The sequence below is a fragment of the Coregonus lavaretus genome (assembly GCF_964263955.1).
Source record: "Coregonus lavaretus genome assembly, chromosome: 27".
In the NCBI taxonomy this organism is placed as follows: domain Eukaryota; kingdom Metazoa; phylum Chordata; class Actinopteri; order Salmoniformes; family Salmonidae; genus Coregonus; species Coregonus lavaretus.
Window position 1 is genome coordinate 36942585 of NC_140014.1, and position 23315 is coordinate 36965899.

General features: G+C 43.1%; 1 protein-coding gene across 1 annotated transcript in view; it reads left to right on the top strand.

Annotated features, from left to right (window-relative positions):
• Positions 1-527: 527 nt before the first annotated feature.
• Positions 528-23315, top strand: part of LOC311102990 (mitochondrial 2-oxodicarboxylate carrier-like) — a gene marked incomplete at both ends in the record, with an annotated part of 231889 nt that continues 209101 nt past the window's right edge. Inside the window, one exon of the mRNA XM_084144490.1 lies at positions 528-597. Coding sequence (XP_084000616.1) covers positions 528-597 — 70 coding nt within the window. The remainder of the gene's footprint in view (positions 598-23315) is intronic.

Genomic DNA, 23315 nt, shown 5'->3' on the forward strand with positions numbered 1-23315 from the left:
ATTTTCGTGGACAGAGTTTTGGCGGAGTAAAACCTCTCGCTTCGCCTCTTCCTCTGGTAGGCCTATATTCCAATAGCGCGAGCTTCCTGACACAAGTCAGTTAGTTCGAGAGTTACCGATGAGAGGGGTAACAGTACAGGCACGTGAGCACATGAACGCAGTAGTCGATGATGATAACGCTCTGCACCTTTATTTAATAAATCCTGCATCTATTAGTAATTTTGCCTCCTGTGCTGTGCCTACCTACCTCGGCTGCGAAACAAAGTAGCCTTCCCCTGACAAAAGACTGGTCATGCAATTAGCTACCGGTTGCATATCGAATTGACACAGTTCCCTATGTTGAATTAGGCATATATTCAACAACCGATTTAGATTTTCTCGAGCGGCTCTTGATAATCTAATAAACATAATAATAAATACATAATCTAATCTTGATCCATTTGACGGCATGAATAGCGTTTAGGCAGTGAACTCATGTTGATACAGGTGTGCTTGCTTTTGCAGGTAGCCTTGTGAGAAATAAGAAAATGACTTCCCCCAAAAAGCAAGGGTTATTACGGGAGGCTTTTCACCAGATCATTGCCGGTGGATCAGCAGGTAAGACTAGACTTTGTAACAATTTTGTTTATCAAAGATTGTCTAATATGGGTTGATTCAAATGAATGAGCGGCTGCGCTTGATTAAGTTTTTATCGAACATGCCTGCTGTAGAAATGTCTGTTTCCGTGGAAATATCACCTTCCACAATGTCTATCTGAATAGTTGTTTTGTTCCTCTTTCCCGAATTCCTTCTCCTAGACTGTAGGTCTACAATCATAGGCTGCTGGCTGGTTTATGAAAATGTGCGCTTGCGAGGCCCCCTAGCATATGTTGCATTGCTGTATGTTCAATGTAACATCTCATGACATGGAAGAATGAGTTATCTGTACCTACCAATAATGATCAGATCATTTGATGGCCAGGCCGTTATTATAGTAGCCTACCAGAGGACAGATGGGGCCCCAGCCTGTTAATACAGTAGCCTACCAGAGGACAGACGGGGCCCCAGCCCGTTAATACAGTAGCCTACCAGAGGACAGATGGGGCCCCAGCCCGTTAATACAGTAGCCTACCAGAGGACAGATGGGGCCCCAGCCTGTTAATACAGTAGCCTACCAGAGGACAGACGGGGCCCCAGCCTGTTAATACAGTAGCCTACCAGAGGACAGACGGGGCCCCAGCCTGTTAATACAGTAGCCTACCAGAGGACAGACGGGGCCCCAGCCCGTTAATACAGTAGCCTACCAGAGGACAGATGGGGCCCCAGCCCGTTAATACAGTAGCCTACCAGAGGACAGATGGGGCCCAGCCCGTTAATACAGTAGCCTACCAGAGGACAGACGGGGCCCCAGCCCGTTAATACAGTAGCCTACCAGAGGACAGATGGGGCCCAGCCCGTTAATACAGTAGCCTACCAGAGGACAGACGGGGCCCCAGCCCGTTAATACAGTAGCCTACCAGAGGACAGACGGGGCCCAGCCCGTTAATACAGTAGCCTACCAGAGGACAGACGGGGCCCCAGCCCGTTAATACAGTAGCCTACCAGAGGACAGATGGGGCCCCAGCCCGTTAATACAGTAGCCTACCAGAGGACAGACGGGGCCCCAGCCCGTTAATACAGTAGCCTACCAGAAGAGGACAGGCTGTTAATAAAGTAGCCAACCAGAGGGAAAACAGGGTCCAGCTAGTGTGGAGCCTCTCAGTCATGAAGAAGCAGGGCCGGCTCTTCCTCTCCTCTCTGTTTTATAACAAATTAAGTCTTATGTATACTCCAGCATCACTGCCATGTCGCTCTCCCTGCACAAAACTCACTAACTCGTAGGGAAGCGTTTTCAGTCCTGGCGACCCCAAAGCTGCAAATTTCATTTTTTGCCCTAGCATTACACAGCTGATTGAAATAATCAAAGCTCGATGATGATGAGTCAATTATTCAAATCAGCTGTGTTGTGCTAGGGCAAAAAACGAAATGTGCACCTGTTGGGGTCCCCAGATCTGAGTTTGGAAAACGTTGCCTTAGGGACCCTGTCCTGCCTGGCCGGGCCTCCTTCGCCCAGGGGCTGGAGTCCTGTCACTATCCTCCATGTAGCTAGAGGACTTAGTAAGCCAGGAGCTGGACTCTAGGAGGCTGCACTGCTGCACCTTGAGTAGAATGACCTCAGTGTTTCCCCTTCTCACCTTCCGTAATCCTCCCTAACTGCAGTGTGTGTGACCACGGTGTGTATGTGTGTGTGTGTGTGTGTGTGTGATCACGGTGTGTGTGTGATCCCGGTGTGTGTGTGACCATGGTGTGTGTGTGGGACCATGGTGTGTGGGACCATGGTGTGTGTGACCACGGTGTGTGTGTGTGACCACGATGTGTGTGTGTGACCACGGTGTGTGTGTGACCACAGAGAGTGTGTGTGACCACAGAGAGTGTGTGTGACCACAGAGAGTGTGTGTGACCACGGTGTGTGTGTGTGTGTGTGTGAGACCACGGTGTGTGTGTGTGAGACCAAGGTGTGTGTGTGACTACGGTGTGTGTGTGTGTGACCACGGTGTGTGTGTGTGTGCCTCCCGTGAGTGTCGTTAGCGTCCTGACTTCCTTGTTAACGAGGTTGGAGCAGAGATCAGTGTTAATTTATGTGCAAACCGGCCCGGTCACAGACCCAGAGGAGGTGTGTGGTGTATACAATACATTTAGTCAATCTGCCTTGGCTTTGGTGCTCTACAATCTGCCTTGGCTTTGGTGCTCTTTACCATCTGCCTTGGCTTTGGTGCTCTTTACCATCTGCCTTGGCTTTGGTGCTCTTTACCATCTGTCTTGGCTTTGGTGCTCTATACAATCTGCCTTGGCTTTGGTACTCTACACAATCTGTCTTGGCTTTGGTACTCTACACAATCTGTCTTGGCTTTGGTGCTCTATACAATCTGTCTTGGCTTTGGTGCTCTATACAATCTGCCTTGGCTTTGGTACTCTACACAATCTGCCTTGGCTTTGGTGCTCTATACAATCTGTCTTGGCTTTGGTGCGCTTTACCATCTGCCTTGGCTTTGGTGCTCTTTACCATCTGCCTTGGCTTTGGTGCTCTTTACCATCTGCCTTGGCTTTGGTGCTCTTTACCATCTGCCTTGGCTTTGGTGCTCTTTACCATCTGCCTTGGCTTTGGTGCTCTTTACCATCTGCCTTGGCTTTGGTGCTCTTTACCATCTGTCTTGGCTTTGGTGCTCTTTACCATCTGTCTTGGCTTTGGTGCTCTACACAATCTGTCTTGGCTTTGGTGCTCTATACAATCTGTCTTGGCTTTGGTGCTCTACACAATTTGTCTTGGCTTTGGTGCTCTACACAATCTTTATTGGCTTTGGTGCTCTACACAATCTGTCTTGGCTTTGGTGCTCTATACAATCTGTCTTGGCTTTGGTACTCTTTGCAATCTGCATGCGTGTGGACTTTGGTACTCTTGGCTGTCTATTCAGTCTGGACAAGCTTTGGTTATGTTGACCTTTTGGAGGCTGAGGTCAACGCTCGGACAGAGATCAGCCCCTCTTAGGTTTATATAGTGACTGAGTAATGTGGTTAGTTTCTATACATTCATTGATTCACTGTATCATGTACAACTTAGATTCCTCCATGTTGTCCTGAGTGCTTGACAACACTTGGGTTTATTCTGATTGGTTGTTCTCCAAACTGTGCCTCTAGTCTAAAAAGGATACAGTGAAACTATTGGCTATTGTACCATGCACTTTAAGGGACCACAATGGAAATAAGTAATTGGCTTTATTGTGTAATCCCTGACACATTTTTATGTAGGCTACTGGGGAGATGTATTTAATAAATACTGTCCCTGAAGAGCTACCGCCCTGTAGATTTTCACTCCAACCCTAATATAGCACACCTGATTGTAATAATTAGTTGGTTGATAAACTGAATAAGGTTAGTTACAACTGGGGTTGGAGTGAAAACCTACAGGAGGCCAAAGGTAGCTCTCCAGGAACCGGGTTAGTGAGCCCTGCTGTAGATTGACTTAAAGGGATCTGGTAATTTTGTATACTTTTTTAGCCAGTAGTTCTGAAAGTAGCACTCACTAGCCAAAGGTGGTCCCCTAAAATTGCTTATTACGTCACATAATTATATAAATGGCGCATTATAGCTTCCAGAAAAACAGTTGCTTTCAAAGTAGGGATTTCGTGGCTAATTGAGGTAATTCTGCTCATAGATGTATGAACTACACATTGACATTAAAGAAAATACTACTAGTCGCCAAAGTTCTGGCAACTAGAAGTGGCATGGTTTCAATTAAGTCTTCACACCACAAGGGGGCAGCAGTAACCTACTCTTTCACTTTTCACAACAGATGAGGATACAGGACAACTTTCTGCTGATTCTTAAAAGCTGAGAGTTTGGCCTTTCAAAATTGACACTAAGTTCATGTCTATAGCATAGCTATATGTTTGTGCAGGATCATTGTGTGGTTGTACAAACTGCAAAATTACATTGACTTTTGTCTGACTTGAAGTAATGCAAATGTATGATGTGAGAACTACTGATAATATTATATATCAAATATTGATGTTATAACAGAAGTAGCAATGTTGCCCCCCAAGGTGCCCCCAGAAGTGAATATTGTATAACTACTCGTATGTCTGAAGGAAAAAAATATCAGCTGCCATTTTGTTATTCTAGTATTGATTATTTCCTTTTCCTTCCCACCTGACAATGGAACTTCATAACATTTGTTGTTTTTCGTTAGTGGCTGAGTAAACCAACCCTTCCCTAGAAAACGGAGTGTGTCGATACTAGACAGACGCCCTAAGTATGATTACATACGGTCCCCGACGACGTCTGTGTAGTAGACTGTCAGAACCTCGTTTAAAACGAACTCCAACTCTCTTAATTTTAATTGGTTTTAAACTGTGAACCTAAGATGAGGCGGCATTTGAACAAATAAATCCCACTTAGCTTAAATAAAGAAGAGGAAGAAACAGAGGGAAAATATCATCAATATAATAAACAGAGTGAGTGGTGGAAGTCTGAGTATCGTTCAACTGACAGAGAGAGAGATGGTCGCTACAAATGAGCGTTCTCTTTCCTTCCAGTTCCAGACGGGACCCGGCCCGCGATTGGATTGGCTGCCACAATCAGAGCTGAATTAGGCCTAATATTTATTTCCAGAAACAATTGTACATGTTTAAGCGGGCGCTTTGATTGAACTCCCGGCGGACATGCTGTAGACAGATGTTTAGATGACCTCATGTTTGAAGTAATGTTGATTTTGGAATGGGTGCTGCTTCGCTCTTTCTCTAAATCAACCCCCTTCCCTCCGAACCCCCCAAAGCGCTTCGCTAGACTGTGTTTCTCAGACAGAGAGGGCGGGGAGAGGTACATCCTTCAGAATGGTCACAGACAGTCGAGTGGGGGGTGTTTCGGCTCAGGGAGGAAGAGGAGATATTTACGTTTCTGAACAGATTTATTTGACAGACAGATGTCAGTAGGGTTGTGGATGGCTGGGTGAAAATTAAGCATGACAGTCTTGAAGGATGTGATGTATTATATGTATTTTCGTGTGTGTGTGTGTGTGTGTGTGTGTGTGTCTGTGTCTTACTGAGGCATATGACACACCATCAACATAGTTCTGAAAGACTTGTCTAACAAACACCACATTGTGTGAATGCCATCTACAGATGATTAGATGTCCAGACTACAAAGTGTTCTGATGTTCTTCCTTTATGAAGCAGCCATTCTATTGCATGTTACTCTGTTGACTCTGGTTGTGTCCCAAATGGCACCCTATTCCCTATAGAGTACCACAGTGTGAGTCATAATACCCATAAAACCTAGCGGTCAAACAGGGAAATGGTTCCAATAGTTTTTCCACCATTTAATTTTTCCCATACGGAATTTTAGAAACACTTAAAATAAGGATTGTGTTTAATGTAGGCTTACCCTGGCGTGATGTTTTGATAACTGTGTAAATCTCTCCAGGACAAGGTGACTTTTATCAATATATTCGCCTGTATATACCCAACCCCCCCAAAAAAATAAATAAATAAATAAAATAAAATAAAATAATGAAATGCTAATTAGCTGCTAATGTGGCTATCATAAAAAACTACAAATGCCTTGATGATCTGGACGACACTGCCGAATCGAAGCAAAATAAAGAATCTCTGGATTAAATATCTAATGTTAGCTAAATTTAGTAATTAATAAATTGGCTACATTTCTTTAAATTGACAATTCTGTGAACTGTCTTGTGCAAGTTTTAAATTGACACAATATCTGTTAGCAAAGGTGTCAGCTAGAGATGACGTGCAGGAGCTTACAGGGATTTGTAGTTTTGCATGATGTCTACTTTGACCCTGATTAGCATTTTCGAATCTGAGAGTAAATAGAGGCGCATATACAGATAAGGTGACTTTTAACTATCTATCTATCTATATATATATATATATATATATATATATATATATATATATATATATAGTTAAAAGTCACCTTGTCTGAGAGAGATTTACATGGTTATCAAAACGTCATGCCAGGGTAACCCTACACGAAACACAGCCCTTATTTTTAAGTGTTTCTAAAATTCCCTATGGGAAAAATGTATGGTGGAAAAACGATTGGAACCATTTCCCTGTTTGACCGCTAGGTTTTATGGGTATTATGACACCTCCACTGTGGAGCTCTATATAGTGCACTACTTTTGACTGGAGTCCCATAGGCCCTGGTCAAAAGTAGTGCACCACATGACCAAATAGGGGGCCATTTGGTTGTGTGTAGCCTAGGGTAATTGACAAACTCCCTCATTTAGATTTTAGAATGGGCGGGAAAAAGTTGACTGCAACCAGGCTTGAAGTGTAATGTGAACAAATGTAGCATGGACCCATGGACCCTGTGCTTCCTAAAAAAGATCTGATACATCCTAGTGGTCTTATAGGTATAATATCCAGCTAAAATGGGCAAAGCTGAAATACTGCATGTTTTTAAGTAAAAATACCAACTCATGCCGTCTTGGATGTGAGACGTACTGATGTTATTGTTTGGGAAATTTTGTTTCTGTGTCATGATTTATAGCGAAACATTTTTTGCAGTAAATTGGTTGTTAATTTGTCTCAAAGGAGATATTGTGCCATTTGATAGATATCTTATGTTTGCATAAATGAGGACTGTAGGCTACCTGTTAATAAGCAGTTTGTGTGAGGAGAGAGTGGTTGGGTGGGCTAGTGGCGATTTTAGTCAGTGCTGTAATGTACAACCCTCAGACCAGCTGCTGACGTTATCTTAATAACATGATTTATGGAACTAGGTCACTGACTGAGTGGGGGAGCGGAGGACACAGTGTGTAGGAGGAAACGTCTCTATTGTGATCACTAAAGAGTTCTAGATCGCAGTAAATATGCACACACAGGCCATCAATCATGCACGTTAGGTTGCTGTGAGCAGTAAGGATAATTGCAGTGTTATGCTAGGAGCAGAATTAGCAGGATAATTATGATTGTTCGACATGGGAGGCTGTGCCTGGACTATTGCTAGTCTCATTTACCAATTATTACAATGAGTTGAGGGCAGTGCAGCCAGTCTGTGGTTGTAACATTACATTGTAGTCATTTAGCAGACGCTCTTATCCAGAGCGACTTACAGTTAGTGAATGCATACACGTTTTTTTTTTCTTTTTCTTTTTTCCATATTGGCCCCCCGTGGGAAACGAACCCACATCCCTGCCGGCCAAACCCTCCCCTACCTTGTGCGCCGCCCATGGGTCTCCCGGTCGCGGCCGGCTGCGACAGAGCCTGGACTCGAACCAGGATCTCTAGTGGCACAGCTAGCACGGCGATGCAGTGCCTTAGACCACTGCGCCACTCGGGAGTAACATGTATATTGACAACGTTTTAGGTAATATTCTGAATATGTACTTGGATGTTCTCTCAGTCAATGACTTTACTCGCATTAAAACTGTTACCATCCACAGTTTTTATGCGAGTAAAGTCATACCATATAAAAAAATAAATCGGAATTAATTTTTTTTTAGAACAGTAAGCAAAGAAACATGGTTCAAGTGTGTAAAAAAGGTATTTTAAAGCATCAAATTGTCCACTAACAATAGTCACTGTGAATTTGTCAAGTTGCTCTCTCTCAAGTCTTGGCACCTTTTGGGTTCAGTTTTTACACTTCATTGTTTACACCCATTCAGCATCGTTCACACCCTCTTAAGCCTTAGCCCCACCCATCTCTTTAAGGTACACATGTGAGGTCATGTGCTAAACAGTGTGAGTAAGGTAGTGTAGTAAACAACCAAAGATTTGAAGACTAAATGGTGAAAGTAGTAGCTATCGTTAGCTAGCTAGCTAACAGTACACTTTAACTTGCAATGAAAACGACTTTGACAAAATGAGAAACATATAATATCGGAAAATGTAGCTAGACTCTTACCCCTATACATGGATGAAGGCCATGGTTGCCCTTAGTTTTAAGATGTAATCCTGAGACAGCTGTTTTATACAACAGCCTTCTTCTGTGTTCTCTTTTCGATTCCCTCTGCATTTGCATTCAAACTGCCTAATTTTCACCATCTCCTTCTCATACTCTGCTTCCACCGGGCATTCCACTGATTTCAAAACTCAGTCAACTCTATTTATTCCCCTGTCATCAGAAGACTCTACAATCTAGTCATCTGATTCATTTTCAGTCAGAGAGAGTCAGCATGGCACAATCGTCCTCCAGAAAGTAGTCCATCACAACTTTTTCCCACTGATCTTTGTCGAAAGCGCCTGCTAAATTCAGGGCAGCAATGTTGAGAGCAGTAGCAACACTTTTGCAGTGCTCCATGGCTATATCTTGAAAAAAATCTGCAGTAGCAAGGATTATCTGAGCAGCTCATGTTATATACAGTGGGGGAAAAAAGTATTTAGTCAGCCACCAATTGTGCAAGTTCTCCCACTTAAAAAGATGAGAGAGGCCTGTAATTTTCATCATAGGTACACGTCAACTATGACAGACAAATTGAGAATTTTTTTTCCAGAAAATCACATTGTAGGATTTTTAATGAATTTATTTGCAAATTATGGTGGAAAATAAGTATTTGGTCACCTACAAACAAGCAAGATTTCTGGCTCTCACAGACCTATAACTTCTTCTTTAAGAGGCTCCTCTGTCCTCCACTCGTTACCTGTATTAATGGCACCTGTTTGAACTTGTTATCAGTATAAAAGACACCTGTCCACAACCTCAAACAGTCACACTCCAAACTCCACTATAGCCAAGACCAAAGAGCTGTCAAAGGACACCAGAAACAAAATTGTAGACCTGCACCAGGCTGGGAAGACTGAATCTGCAATAGGTAAGCAGCTTGGTTTGAAGAAATCAACTGTGGGAGCAATTATTAGGAAATGGAAGACATACAAGACCACTGATAATCTCCCTCGATCTGGGGCTCCACGCAAGATCTCACCCCGTGGGGTCAAAATGATCACAAGAACGGTGAGCAAAAATCCCAGAACCACACGGGGGGACCTAGTGAATGACCTGCAGAGAGCTGGGACCAACGTAACAAAGCCTACCATCAGTAACACACTACGCCACCAGGGACTCAAATCCTGCAGTGCCAGACGTGTCCCCCTGCTTAAGCCAGTACATGTCCAGGCCCGTCTGAAGTTTGCTAGAGTGCATTTGGATGATCCAGAAGAGGATTGGGAGAATGTCATATGGTCAGATGAAACCAAAATAGAACTTTTTGGTAAAAACTCAACTCGTCGTGTTTGGAGGACAAAGAATGCTGAGTTGCATCCAAAGAACACCATACCTACTGTGAAGCATGGGGGTGGAAACATCATGCTTTGGGGCTGTTTTTCTGCAAAGGGACATTGACGACTGATCCGTGTAAAGGAAAGAATGAATGGGGCCATGTATCGTGAGATTTTGAGTGAAAACCTCCTTCCATCAGCAAGGGCATTGAAGATGAAACGTGGCTGGGTCTTTCAGCATGACAATGATCCCAAACACACCGCCCGGGCAACGAAGGAGTGGCTTCGTAAGAAGCATTTCAAGGTCCTGGAGTGGTCTAGCCAGTCTCCAGATCTCAACCCCATAGAAAATCTTTGGAGGGAGTTGAAAGTCCGTGTTGCCCAGCGACAGCCCCAAAACATCACTGCTCTAGAGGAGATCTGCATGGAGGAATGGGCCAAAATACCAGCAACAGTGTGTGAAAACCTTGTGAAGACTTACAGAAAACGTTTGACCAGTGTCATTGCCAACAAAGGGTATATAACAAAGTATTGAGAAACTTTTGTTATTGACCAAATACTTATTTTCCACCATAATTTGCAAATAAATTCATTAAAAATCCTACAATGTGATTTTCTGGATTTTTTTTCTCATTTTGTCTGTCATAGTTGACGTGTACCTATGATGAAAATTACAGGCCTCTCTCATCTTTTTAAGTGGGAGAACTTGCACAGTTGGTGGCTGACTAAATACTTTTTTCCCCACTGTACAGACGCCTGCGACATGGCAGACCAATCAGAACTCATCTCTCGGCATGTCCAGTCCATCCATTATGTCAGCCAATCATGGCTAGCAGGAAAGTTCCAGATTTTTTTTTACCCTAGGTAAACCAACTATGCTCATAATTTAACAATTTTATTCATAATTACAGATGACATACAAGCCTTTTATTAACGCACATGAAAGTTCATGTTCATGAAGACATTTCTGCCCAAGAAATGCATTTTGATAACTTTTATTACATTAAAATGCCTCTTGTGAAGTAGTGACCTCGGTCATATGCCCAGCTTTCTGAAACGGGTCACAAATTGTAGAAATAGACATGGTTTAGCCATAAAAATAATGACTTTGCGGCTGTGTTAACTAGTGACGACCATGTTCACTGCCGAGAATTTTCACCTGTAATAAAATGATAGTAAAAGATTGCAGTTGCGAGAGCAATATTTTTTGGTGTGAGAGGAGAAATCCATGTGGGATTGTGGTGTATTTGTGAGAGCACAGTAATTTCTGAGTCTTGACATGCTAAAATGACTAAAATGTAAAAATGTAGTAAGTATCTCTGCAAAACAAAAGAGAAATCTCTGTTCTCTATTTAATATTTTGCGCAGGCCCCCGCTGCCTGTGCACTCGCGAGACCCATCCTCTGCTTGCGGGGCCCATCCTCTGCGCTCTCGTCTGTTTGCTTGCTCAATGATGTTTAATCTTGCTCGACAGCGACTTTAGAGGCTGATTTGATGCCATAGCTGTTGGCTAGACCAGAGTAAGCACGTTTGCTTTTTAACTCAACATTCTTTGTGACAAAACTATCGGTAGAGTTGAAAATGCAATGGAAACACATTGAACTTTTAGATTTTTATTCAGTACATGGAAACTTAACCGAAAAAGTACATTTTGTGTGCACTACTTTCATCACGCACTGATTTTTATCCACGACAAGTCCGTTTGGTGGAAACACCCCTGGTGGGAAAATGCACATTTTCTTTATGCAGATTTTAGAATATTCACATGAAAATCAGCCGCTAATTGGATAGAAACCTAGCGACAGACATATAGTGCTGGGGTGATGTGACTGTCGGAAAGTAGAGGTCAAATTCTTATTCAATGAAAATAGTTCATCTTTGTGGCTTTTTAAAATAATATATTCCATTCAGAAGAAATTGTACCGGTAATGTACATGGGAAAAGAGAACAGATGTAAAATAAACAGTGAGACCATCTCAGTGAATTCCTCTGTAATAGAAAAGTGAAGGAATACATACATAATACAGCACATGGCAACAATAACAGACCTGGAAGAGAAATCAGCTAAACAAGCTATGCTTAATTGAGCACTTCATCTAAGTAGTCAAGGGGCAAGGTGAGAGTGACCCTGGAAGAAAGTGTGTGTGTGTGTGTGCGCGTGCATGCCTGTGTGTGTGTTCCCGCCTCTGTCTGTGTGTGTTTGAGTGTTCATGCCCGTGTGTGTGTATATGACTACACTTGTGTAGTAGTGATGGGGGGGGGGGGGGGTGTAATTGGACGATATATCGTATTGTTTTGACAATACCACATTATTAGTTTTGCACTAGTTGGCTGGGCCTGCACCAAAACTCCAGGATTTTTCCTTCATAGCTTGTTCTCCATCTTCTTTATAAAAAGGGAGCCAATTTGTTTTCAACACTTATTTCCATGACTGATCTAAACTCGTTTTCTCATGGCTCCCTCTTGTCCCTCAGCAGCAGACATTTGGTGAGCAATATGTTTGGAACATCGAATCGCAATAAAATCACAGTATCGAATCGCAATACATATAGAATTGTAAGAATCGCAATACATATCATATTGGCACCTAAGTATCGTGATAATATCGTATCGTGAGGTCCCTGGCAATTCCCAGCCCTACTGTGTATAGATACGATATGTATTGATCACTCTTAATTTGATCACTCTTTTATTGTTGAGAATTTTCCTGCACAGCAGGACATGCAAACTTGTAGTGTATTCAAGGTTTAAAAAGGCTTCTAAAGTTTGTGATTTCCACTTAAAAATGTCAGACTTGATTTGCCCTAACGTAAAATGTATCAACTAGACTTGGGCGGTATCCAGGTTGTCTTATCTCTTCATACCGACCTTCTGCCATACTGGGATATTCGGTAACACTGGCACTGAACCCCACTGATACTCTGCAATCCGAAGGTTAGCATTGTTAACAAGTACATGTAAAATCCCATAGAGAATGCTAACTAAATGCTAACAAGCGCATTGCAAACATTTTGTACTGTTTCTGACCTAAACTATAGAAGTGACAAAAAAATGCTACTCACAGTTTGCTGCACGCACAAAACAAATATTAGCCAGCAAGGCTCTTGATCCAGGAGGGGATTCTCTGCTGTTACCAAGTGAATGCTTGATTTTGGAAGAAGCTAACCACTTAGCATGATAGCTAACTAGCTACTAAATTAGCAAACCAAATGCACAACTGCAGAGCATTTAGCACATTTTAGACAGGTGACTTAATAGTTATAAGGTGGCAAACATTTAGTTGTGACTGTAACTAGATCACCTGGCTGCACAACAGTGAGTGACTCACAAGGCTCCGGTCTCTCGTCATTGTGTTCTTGTAAACCAACAACACGACTGGGGACTACCGGAAGCTTCAGAATAATTTGACAGGTGAAATGAAGAATGCAATGTTCTTTATCTCCTAACGTATTGCACAAGTTGACTGCAGGTATTTACTTAAAAAGTAGCTACAAATATTGAAATGTATTGAAAAACTTCAAAGAAATTGTTTCAATGTTATTGACGGTGTTGAAATACCATCCTATGGCTATTTCCAAATACCTCGGCATATGTTATATACGGTATACCGCCCAAGCCTAGTATCAACCCCTACAAGACATTTCCATTAATTATAAACCACATAATAATTAACATTTCCTGTTGCTGCAGGATTATTTTCCTGCTGTAGCAAACTGGCTCAAATTAAGATCCTACATCTGTGTGTGTGCGCGTCGTGTATGAAAAGCTCTATATTTTGAACGGACCACTCCTGTCCTGTGTCCAGGCAGAGGCAGCCCAGTCTGTGTTTCTGAACCCACTAATTAAGTTTCAATGGAAAAGAGGCAACATGTTGGCTCTGAGAGTAGAGTTGTGATGGCAGCCCTGCACAATGATCATCACCGTCCGGATGTCTCTATTCCAGCAGGGTTTTATTTTAATAAAGCAGAACCCTCCACTTCAGAATGATGCTCTTCTATAACAAGATCTTAATCCACGCTGCCATCCCGCATTGTCTTAGCTTGCAAACCAGATTTAATAATAGTACATTGATTGGATTTATATAGTGATTTTCTACCAACTGAGGTACTCAAAGTGCTTCACATAGTAAGGGGGAAACTCACCTCATCTACCACCAATGTGCGGCAACCACCTGGGTGATGCACAGCAACCATCAGGTGAGGAGTGATATATGAGGGGAAGATTAGGTGGCCATGATGGAATTGGGCCAGGTTGGGAGTTTAGCCATGACACTGGGGTTAACACCCCTACTTATGGGATTTTTAATGACCACAGAGAGTCAGGACACCGTTTAACGTCCTATCCGAAAGATGGCGGCACCCTACGCAGGGTAATGTCCCCTTCACTGCCCTAGGGCATTGGGCTCTCCTTAGAACAGAGAAGAGTGCTCCCTACTGGCCCGCCAACACCACTTCCAGCAGCATCTGGTCTCCCATCTAAGAACCGATCAGGAACGACCCTGCTTAGTTTCAGAAGCAAGCCAGCAGCGGGATGGAGGGTGGTGTCACGTATGTTGAAGGACGGGTCAGACCAAGGCGCAGCGTGATATGCATACATCTTTATTTTAACTGAATAAACACCACGACCAAACAATAAAGGAAACGAAACGTGAAGTCCAAGGTAGTACAGAAAACAAACCTTACACGGAACAAGATCCCACAACTAGACAGTGCCAATAGGCTGCCTAAGTATGGTCCCCAATCAGAGACAACGAGCGACAGCTGCCTCTGATTGGGAACCACACCGGCCAACATAGATCCACACATACTAGATCGACAACATAGACAAAGCACAACAAGGAATATACACACCCTGACACAACATATAAGCGTCCCCTGAGTCAGGGCGTGACAGGTGGTATGCAAAGCCATGGAAGTGAGCTAGAAATTGACATTGAACTTGCTGAACTATAGCATCTGTGATAATGTACTATAGACCACTACTGTGTATTATCAGTGATCGTTCAGATTGAGATAAAACGTAATACCATGTTCACTGCATGTGATTGCCTAACAATGATTTGTTTGATTTTATGTGATGCAAAAATGTTGAGGACTAACTAAGGCTTTTATTTTCAACTGAATTTGATGCAAAAATCTAAAGTTAAGATAATTACAAACCTTGTGTTTCTTCTGGAAATGCAGAAATATAAATAAACATAAGTACTGTCAAAAAAAAACAAAAACAAAAAACTAAGAAAGAACCCTTCAAATCAAATGTGGCACTGTGAGTGTGTGTTTCTGTTTCTCTGGATGAGCTGTAAGCTGGGAGAACACAGGTTTTACAGTAAGCTCCTGCCAAGATGTAATCCAGTCTCTTCTTTTAGCGCTCAGTCCCACCATGCTGACAGCCCCCCCCCACACACACACACACACACACACACACACACACACACACACACACACACACACACACACACACACACACACACACACACACACACACACACACACACACACACACACACACACACACACACACACACACACACACACACACACACACACACACACAGACCCTTTTTCCTCCCTCATCCCCTCTGTTAACTGTATCAAGATGATGAGTGTTTAGGCCAGTGCAGTAATCACAATGTGATTTGTTGTGCTCGTGAGCCAATTTGTATCTTTATTGCATGGGGGAAATATCCTGTGTGTGTGTGGTGAGAGTTTGTGTGTGTGTGTGTAAGAGCATCTTGAGACGAGGCTTTGGTTAGGGAAGCTCAAATGTATAGACACATTAGATTATGTGTGAGGTTGAGCGTGTAGAGGATGACATGGGTTTAGGAGGAGGACGTTGGCAAAGGAAGAGGGAACATTTGATCATGAGAAACACAACTGAACTCTTTTGGAATTTGTTTACAATTTCATTATCCTTTCAAAAGGGACGAGAGCCTCACATTGAAATCAAGGCAGACACAAATGGTGAACGTGCACATGAAGGAGATAAAGACTACTATGCCCTGGCTGGAAATAACCTTCTAAAACTATTGTTGGGTCATGGAAAGGAGCAGGTTCTGTTACGGCGGTGGCTTTCACCGCTCCCCAGTTGTCAGTGTCTAATAGGGGGAAACTCACTGTGACCCTCGGGCTGAGTGAAGAACTGACTCACCTGTACTCTACCTAATTGTTATTACATTTTAAGCATTTGGCAGAAGCTCTTATCCAGAGCGACTTACAATCAGTACATTTGATTTCATCTGATGTAGTTAGTAACTAACTGTACTGTGTTGTACATATTGTTTACTGCTACTTTCATTCTGATTGGACTGATTCAACTCTGGGCCATGTTCAGTAGAGCACACTAGCAAAACAAAAATGAGCATTTGTTTTTGGATAAGTTCAGTTATTACTTGGTCAAAAGCCATATTCAGACTTTAGAGCTGTGTGTAAAAAAAATCAGAACATTGAAAGAAACTACAAGATTTAGAGGAAACTATATAATATATATATTTTTTTACAGCTAATTACTGTGCTTTAGTTTAATGGTTTACTTTTAGCTGTTAATGTAGCCTAAGACAACTACACTAACAACAGTAACTTTCTAAAATCACCCTTTTGAATAACGTGTCTTGCTTTGTGTGACTAGAGGGCAGAAGAGAGCTATGTTTAAGGCGAAATACTTTTTTTTTGCTTTGCGTCAAACACATTTTTACACTTGTTTAATCTTTCAGGGCATGACATTTACTTGAGTGTTGGCAATATGATGACACGCCTCCGACGCAAAGATTTATGGTGGTAATCAGTTTAGCTGCTGTCAATTTGAAATAATGTTATTTATTTTTTATATCAACCGACAATTGATATCAACTGACAATTTTTTATATCAACTGACAAAGATGTTTAAAGAAAGCATTGCAAATAACTTCCCATCCTTGTTGCTGTACCATAATGGGTTTGCCTCATCCAACATGTTCTTCCTAAAATATTTAGTTAGCTACAGTACAGTAACGCAGGATGCATCCCATATATAAAGTGTGAGTTAATTACAAAGAAAAGACTACAGTTGAATTACACAGTGGTAAATCCTCTGTTCTCTCTTTATCAGTACAGTGTAAAGTGAACATGGGGGACCAGAGAGCCCAGAGCCAAAGATATAGGGAGATTTATAAACTGGGTGGTTCGAGCCCTGATCGCTGATTGGCTGACAGCCGTGGTATAACAAAACATTAATTTTTACTGCTCTAATTACGTTGGTAACCAGTTTATAATAGCAATAAGGCTGTATACCACACCCCCTCAGGCCTTATTGCTTAAATATATTAGGGCTCTGCAGGTGTCTCAGGTCAGTGGTTAAATGGCTTTCACATGATCTCCAATCTTGGTCTGTGACTACTGCTGTGTGTGCTACTCTGAGGTTGTGATGTTGAAAGGCTTAAAGATGTATTCACTGTTGTGTTAATCGCCCACCATCTAACACAGTCCTGTCCTCGTTGGAAAGGATCACAAGTCCACATTAAAAACAGGAGGATTTTACACTGATCTTCTTTACCAAAAAGAGAATTTCTCAGATCATCATGGCTGCGTCCCAAATGGAAGCCTATTTCCTATATATTACACTACTCAGGGGCCTGGTCAAACGTAGTGCACTATGTAGGGAATAGGGTGCCATTTGGGACGCAAACCAAGGTGTTCTGTTACTTGCACGGTTTTCCAACAAAAGATCATCAATATGTTAGGAAGAAGTGGAGCACACAGTGGGAGCACACAGTGGGAACACACAGTGGGAACACACAGAGGGAGCACACAGAGGGAGCACACAGAGGGAGCACACAGAGGGAGCACACAGTGGGAACACAGCAGCTCACTGGTTGGTTAAAGTAGGGAGAGAGGTAGAGTAGTGGACAAGAGAGGAGGAAAGGAGGAGAGAGAGGAATGGGGAGGGGGGTTGATAAGGGGGGAGACAGGGTTGATAAGGGGGGAGAGAGGAATGGATAAGGGGGGAGAGAGGGATGGATGAGGGGGGAGAGAGGGATGGATAAGGGGGGGAGAGAGGGATGGATGGGGGAGAGAGGGATGGATAAGGGGGGAGAGAGGGATGGATAGGGGGGATAGAGGAGAGGGATGGATAAGGGGGGGGGAGAGGAGAGGGATGATAAGGGGGGGAGAGAGGAGAGGGATGGATAAGGGGGGGAGAGAGGAGAGGGATGGATAAGGGGGGAGAGAGGAGAGGGATGGATAAGGGGGGGAGAGAGGAGAGGGATGGATAAGGGGGGGAGAGAGGAGAGGGATGGATAAGGGGGGAGAGAGGAGAGGGATGGATAAGGGGGGGAGAGAGGAGAGGGATGGATAAGGGGGGGAGAGAGGAGAGGGATGGATAAGGGGGGGAGAGAGGAGAGGGATGGATAAGGGGGGGAGAGAGGAGAGGGATGGATAAGGGGGGAGAGAGGAGAGGGATGGATAAGGGGGGGAGAGAGGAGAGGGATGGATAAGGGGGGAGAGAGGAGAGGGATGATAAGGGGGGGGGGAGAGAGGAGAGGGATGGGTAAGGGGGTTGATTGAGAAGGGTTAAGTTATTAGTGGTTTGACAGAGGGGCGTGTGTATGTATACACGTACTGTGTGAGTGTGTGTGGGGCCTTCCACCGGACCTCTCTCTGCTCAGCTGGTCTGCTCTCCTCTGTGATGATGAGATCCGTGACCGATGCTTTCTTGATAAGAACAATCACCCCAGAAGCCTTTGGCAGAACAGAACACACAGGTCGGTGAGGTGCCATTTCCACTGTGGGTACGTCCCAAATGGCACCCTATTCCCAAAGGAAACAGGGTGCCATTTGAGATGCACTCAGTCAGGGGGCTGTATGGGGCCGGGTGGACGTATTGATGTTAATGTCTTCAAAAGGGGTAAAATATGACAGGACTCTTACAAGGGATGGTCCACATGTCCAAGGAGGATGTCCTGAATATATATCAGCAGGGGAGGTGATTTTAAATCTTAAAGTTTAGGGTAAGGTTTGTGTGTGCGTTGGTGCCTGCGTATACATACGGTGTGTGTGTGGCAGGGTAGGTGATAACTCCTCACTAAGTAAATGTCTTCCTTTGCCACATGAGTATTTTCTGTTTTCCTCTGACTTGCTACCTCCCAGGAAGAGGTCTTCAGTGGACCCCAGGGGTGCTCTGTTCTCCTCTGAATGGCTGTTCACTTGGGTGCCTTTCATAACAACACTCTCTGCTGCAGCAGCCTCACTGTATGGAGCCCAGGGGACAATCTGCCCCAGACACTAATTTATCAGCTCATAACCACACCAATGCAGACTGACACACACACACACACACACACACACACACACACACACACACACACACACACACACACACACACACACACACACACACACACACACACAGACAGACAGACAGACAGAGAGAAACACAGATGCACGCAGAAACACACACACACACTTAAGAACTATACTTGTTTGTCTTTCATGATTTTCAGAAATTGCTTTGAGTAAATGGCAAGGCCTTTCTTAAAGGAAATGTCTCCATGTGATTCTGCACAGACCATTGCCCTTTTCTAGAAATGTTTTGTTTCTAGAAAAGTTTCTTGCCCCATACATGGATGATTATTTATGCTGTAATTGCTCAGAAATGCAACCTTTAGGAGAAATGTGCAGTTATGTGTCGTAGTTTTAAAGTTCTGGCAAAGTTTGATACAATACATTTTTTCTTTTTGAACATGCAGATTGTATTTTTTTAAATGAAATAAAGCAAATGCATAATACAATAAGCAGAAAATATGTATTATTTTGAAATAATGCTGTAGTAAAATAATAAACTAAATACAGTATTATAATTAATGTAATTTATTTACAGTATCTTATTATATAGAAATAATATAACATTTTGACTACTTATCATATATGTTAGTATACAATTTTTTATAATAATTGTGCTGTTTATTATTATTGTTATGATTATGATGGATGATTATTATTACACCTTTTAGACTTCGCTGTTGGTTTTTCGAAATAAATAAAATGGGGACAGGGTTAATTAGAGGAAGGGGCAGATGGAGCAGCATTTGGGGCTGCGGCTGCTCCCACTTCCCAGATGTCTGTCTGCTGTCTGATACATTGAACCAGAGGTGGACAGAGAACAGTTAGAAAATAACCCATCGAGAGGGAAACGGCATTTCAGATTAGGGACTAGGTCAGACAGACAGGGAGAGGGGGATGAATAGGCACAGAAACAGAGGGAAGAGGAGCTAGAGAGAGGTGGCTGATAGAGCTATTCAGGAAGAGAGGGAGGGAGGAAAGGAAGAGACGTTTGATGGAGGGGAAGGGGGATAATGGGGGCGAGGAGGGGAGGAGGAGGAGGAGGGGAGGGGGGTAGTAGGGGTAGTAGGAGGGGGGAGGAGGAGGAAAGGAGGAGGAGGATGGGGGTAGTAGGGGTAGTAGGAGAGAGGAGGAGAGGAGGAGGAGCGGGGGGTAGTAGGAGGGAGGAGGAGAGAGGAGGAGGAAAGGAGGAGGAGGAGGAGGGAGGAGGAGGAGAGTGGGTTTTCGTGCAGGCTGCTCTGCTCTTGGTCCAGGCTTGCACATAATAATATGAGAATCACTCAGTCAGTGGCTACGTCCCAAATGGCACCCTGGTCAAAAGTAGTGCACTACGTAGGGAATAGGCTAGGTTGCCATTTGGGGCACACTCAGAGTGTGGGCAGTACAGTTTGAGCCAGAGAGTTGTTCAGAAGCCTATCAGGTTGTGAGTGATACCCATCAGAAAAGAGCTACATAAAAATAAAGTAGCCATTGGTTGTATAATATGTTTTGGGCTAGGTAGTTAACGTTAGCTAATGGTAGTCGACTGTACCTGCACCAAAACCCTGGTAAAGTATTCATACCCCTTGGCATTTTTCCTATTTTGTTGCATTACAACCTGTCATTTAAATGCATTTTTATTTGGATTTCATGTAATAAACATACACAAAATAGTACAAATTGGAGAAGTGAAATTAAAAAAATAACTTGTTCCAAAAAATTCAAAGAAATAAATAAGGGAAAAATGGTGGGTGCATATGTATTCACCCCCTTTGCTATGAAGCCCCTAAATAAGATCTGGTGCAACCAATTACCTTCAGAAGTCACATAATTAGTTATATAAAGTCCACCTGTGTGCAATCTAAGTGTCACATGATCTGTCACATGATATCAGTATATATACACCTGTTCTGAAAGGCCCCAGAGCCTGCAACACCACTAAGCAAGGGGCACCACCAAGCAAGCTGCACCATGAAGACCAAGGAGCTCTCTAAATAGATCAGGGACAAAGCCGTGGAGAAGTACAGATCAGGGTTGGGTTATAAAAATATATCTGAAACTTTGAACATCCCACGGAACACCATTAAATCATTATTAAACTATGGAAAGAATATGGCACCACAACAAATCTGCCAAGAGAGGGCCACCCACCAAAACTCACGGACCAGGCAAGGAGGGCATTAATCAGAGGGGCAACAAAGAGACCAAAGATAACCCTGAAGGAGCTGCAAAGCTCCTCAGCAGAGATTGGAGTATCTGTCCATAGGACCACTTTAAGCCGTACACTCCACAGAGATGGGCTTTACGGAAGAGTGGCCAGAAAAAAGCCATAGCTTAAATAAAAAAATAATCAAACACGTTTGGTGTTCACCAAAAGGCATGTGGGAGACTCCCCAAACATATGGAAGAAGGTACTCTGGTCAGATGAGGCTAAAATTGAGCTTTTTGGCCATCAAGGAAAACGTCTGGCGCAAACCCAACACCTCTCATCACCCCGAGAACACCATCCCCACAATGAAGCATGGTGGTGGCAGCATCATGCTGTGGGGATGTTTTTCATCGGCAGGGACTGGGAAACTGGTCAGAATTGAAGGAATGATGGATGGTGCTAAATACAGGGAAATACTTGAGGGAAATCTGTTTCAGTCTTCCAGAGATTTGAGACTGGGACGGAGGTTCACCTTCCAGCAGGACAATGACCCTAAGCATACTGCTAAAGCAACACTGGAGTGGTTTAAGGGGACTTAACACTTAAAGATTGCTGTACACCAGCGGAACACATCCAACTTGAAGGAGCTGGAGCAGTTTTGCCTTGAAGAATGGGAAGAAATCCCAGTGGCTAGATATGCCAAGCTTATAGAGACATACCCCAAGAGACTTGCAGCTGTAATTGCTGCAAAAGGTGGCTCTACAAAGTATTGACTTTGGGGGGGTGCATAGTTATACACGCTCAAGTTTTCTGTTTTATTGTCTTTTTTATTGTTTGTTTCACAATAAAACATATTTTGCATCTTCAAAGTGGTAGGCATGTTGTGTAAATCAAATGATACAAACCCCCCAAAAATCTATTTTAATTCCAGGTTGTAAGGCAACAAAATAGGAAAAATGCCAAGGGGGGTTAATACTTTCGCAAGCCACTGTATGTCTCCTTCTATAGCTTGTTCTCCATCTTGTTTTTAAATGGTGAGCCAGCATGTTTTCTATAGCTTGTTCTCCATCTTGTTTTTAAATGGTGAGCCAACATGTTTTCTATACTTTGTTCTCCATCTTGTTTTTAAGCCAACATGTTTCCATGACTTTGATTTTATGTAGCCCTACTTTTAATGTACGATGTCCTTGAGTTTCTTGAAAGCCCCCCCCCCCCCAAAAAAGAAAAAAAAAATGTATTTTTATTATGACTGATCAAAATTTGTTTTCTCATGCTCTCTCTTGTCTCAGCAGCAGACATATGGTGAGCCATGAGCAATATGTTTGGAAAATCGAATCGCAATAGAATTGTAGTATCGAATCGCAATACATATAGAATCGTGAGAATACGTATCGTATCGGCACCTAAGCATCGTGATAATATCTTATCGTGAGGTCCCTGGCAATTCCCCAGCCCTTAAAGAAAGCCAGGGAATGACAGAAGGAAGAGAGGGAAATGGTTGTTTTGCGTGTGGGCGAATCAATCATTCCATGTGAAGTAGTGAGCTGACTAAACGACAAAACCAATCCATTTATTAGTCCTTCGAGAGCAGAGCTCTGTACATGTGACTGTTAAACACATACTGTAGTTTCACATTGCGGTTGATCTTGGTGTACTGCAGTTTCACATTGCGGTTGATCTTGGTGTACTGTAGCTTCACATTGCGGTTGATCTTGGTGTACTGTAGTTTTACATTGTGGTTGATCTTGGTGTACTGCAGTTTCACATTGCCGTTGATCTTGGTGTACTGTACTTTCACATTGCGGTTGAACTGTAGTTTCACATTGTGTTTGATCTTGGTGTACTGTAGCTTCACATTGCGGTTTGATCTTGGTGTACTGTAGCTTCACATTGCGGTTTGATCTTGGTGTACTGTAATTTCTCTCCAGTAGACAAAGAAAGAGAAAAAAGGAGCTCATTTTTGTCTTATTCACGACTGAATGAGAATTAGTGTTGGCTCTCTGTCAGGTATGTCTAATGAGCAAACAGTGAGTTACATCATCCTGAGGTTGAGGTTTGGAGTGAATTAACTTAATTAGAACAACCCTCTTCCACTCTCACCTCGGCTAGGAACTAAGCCCA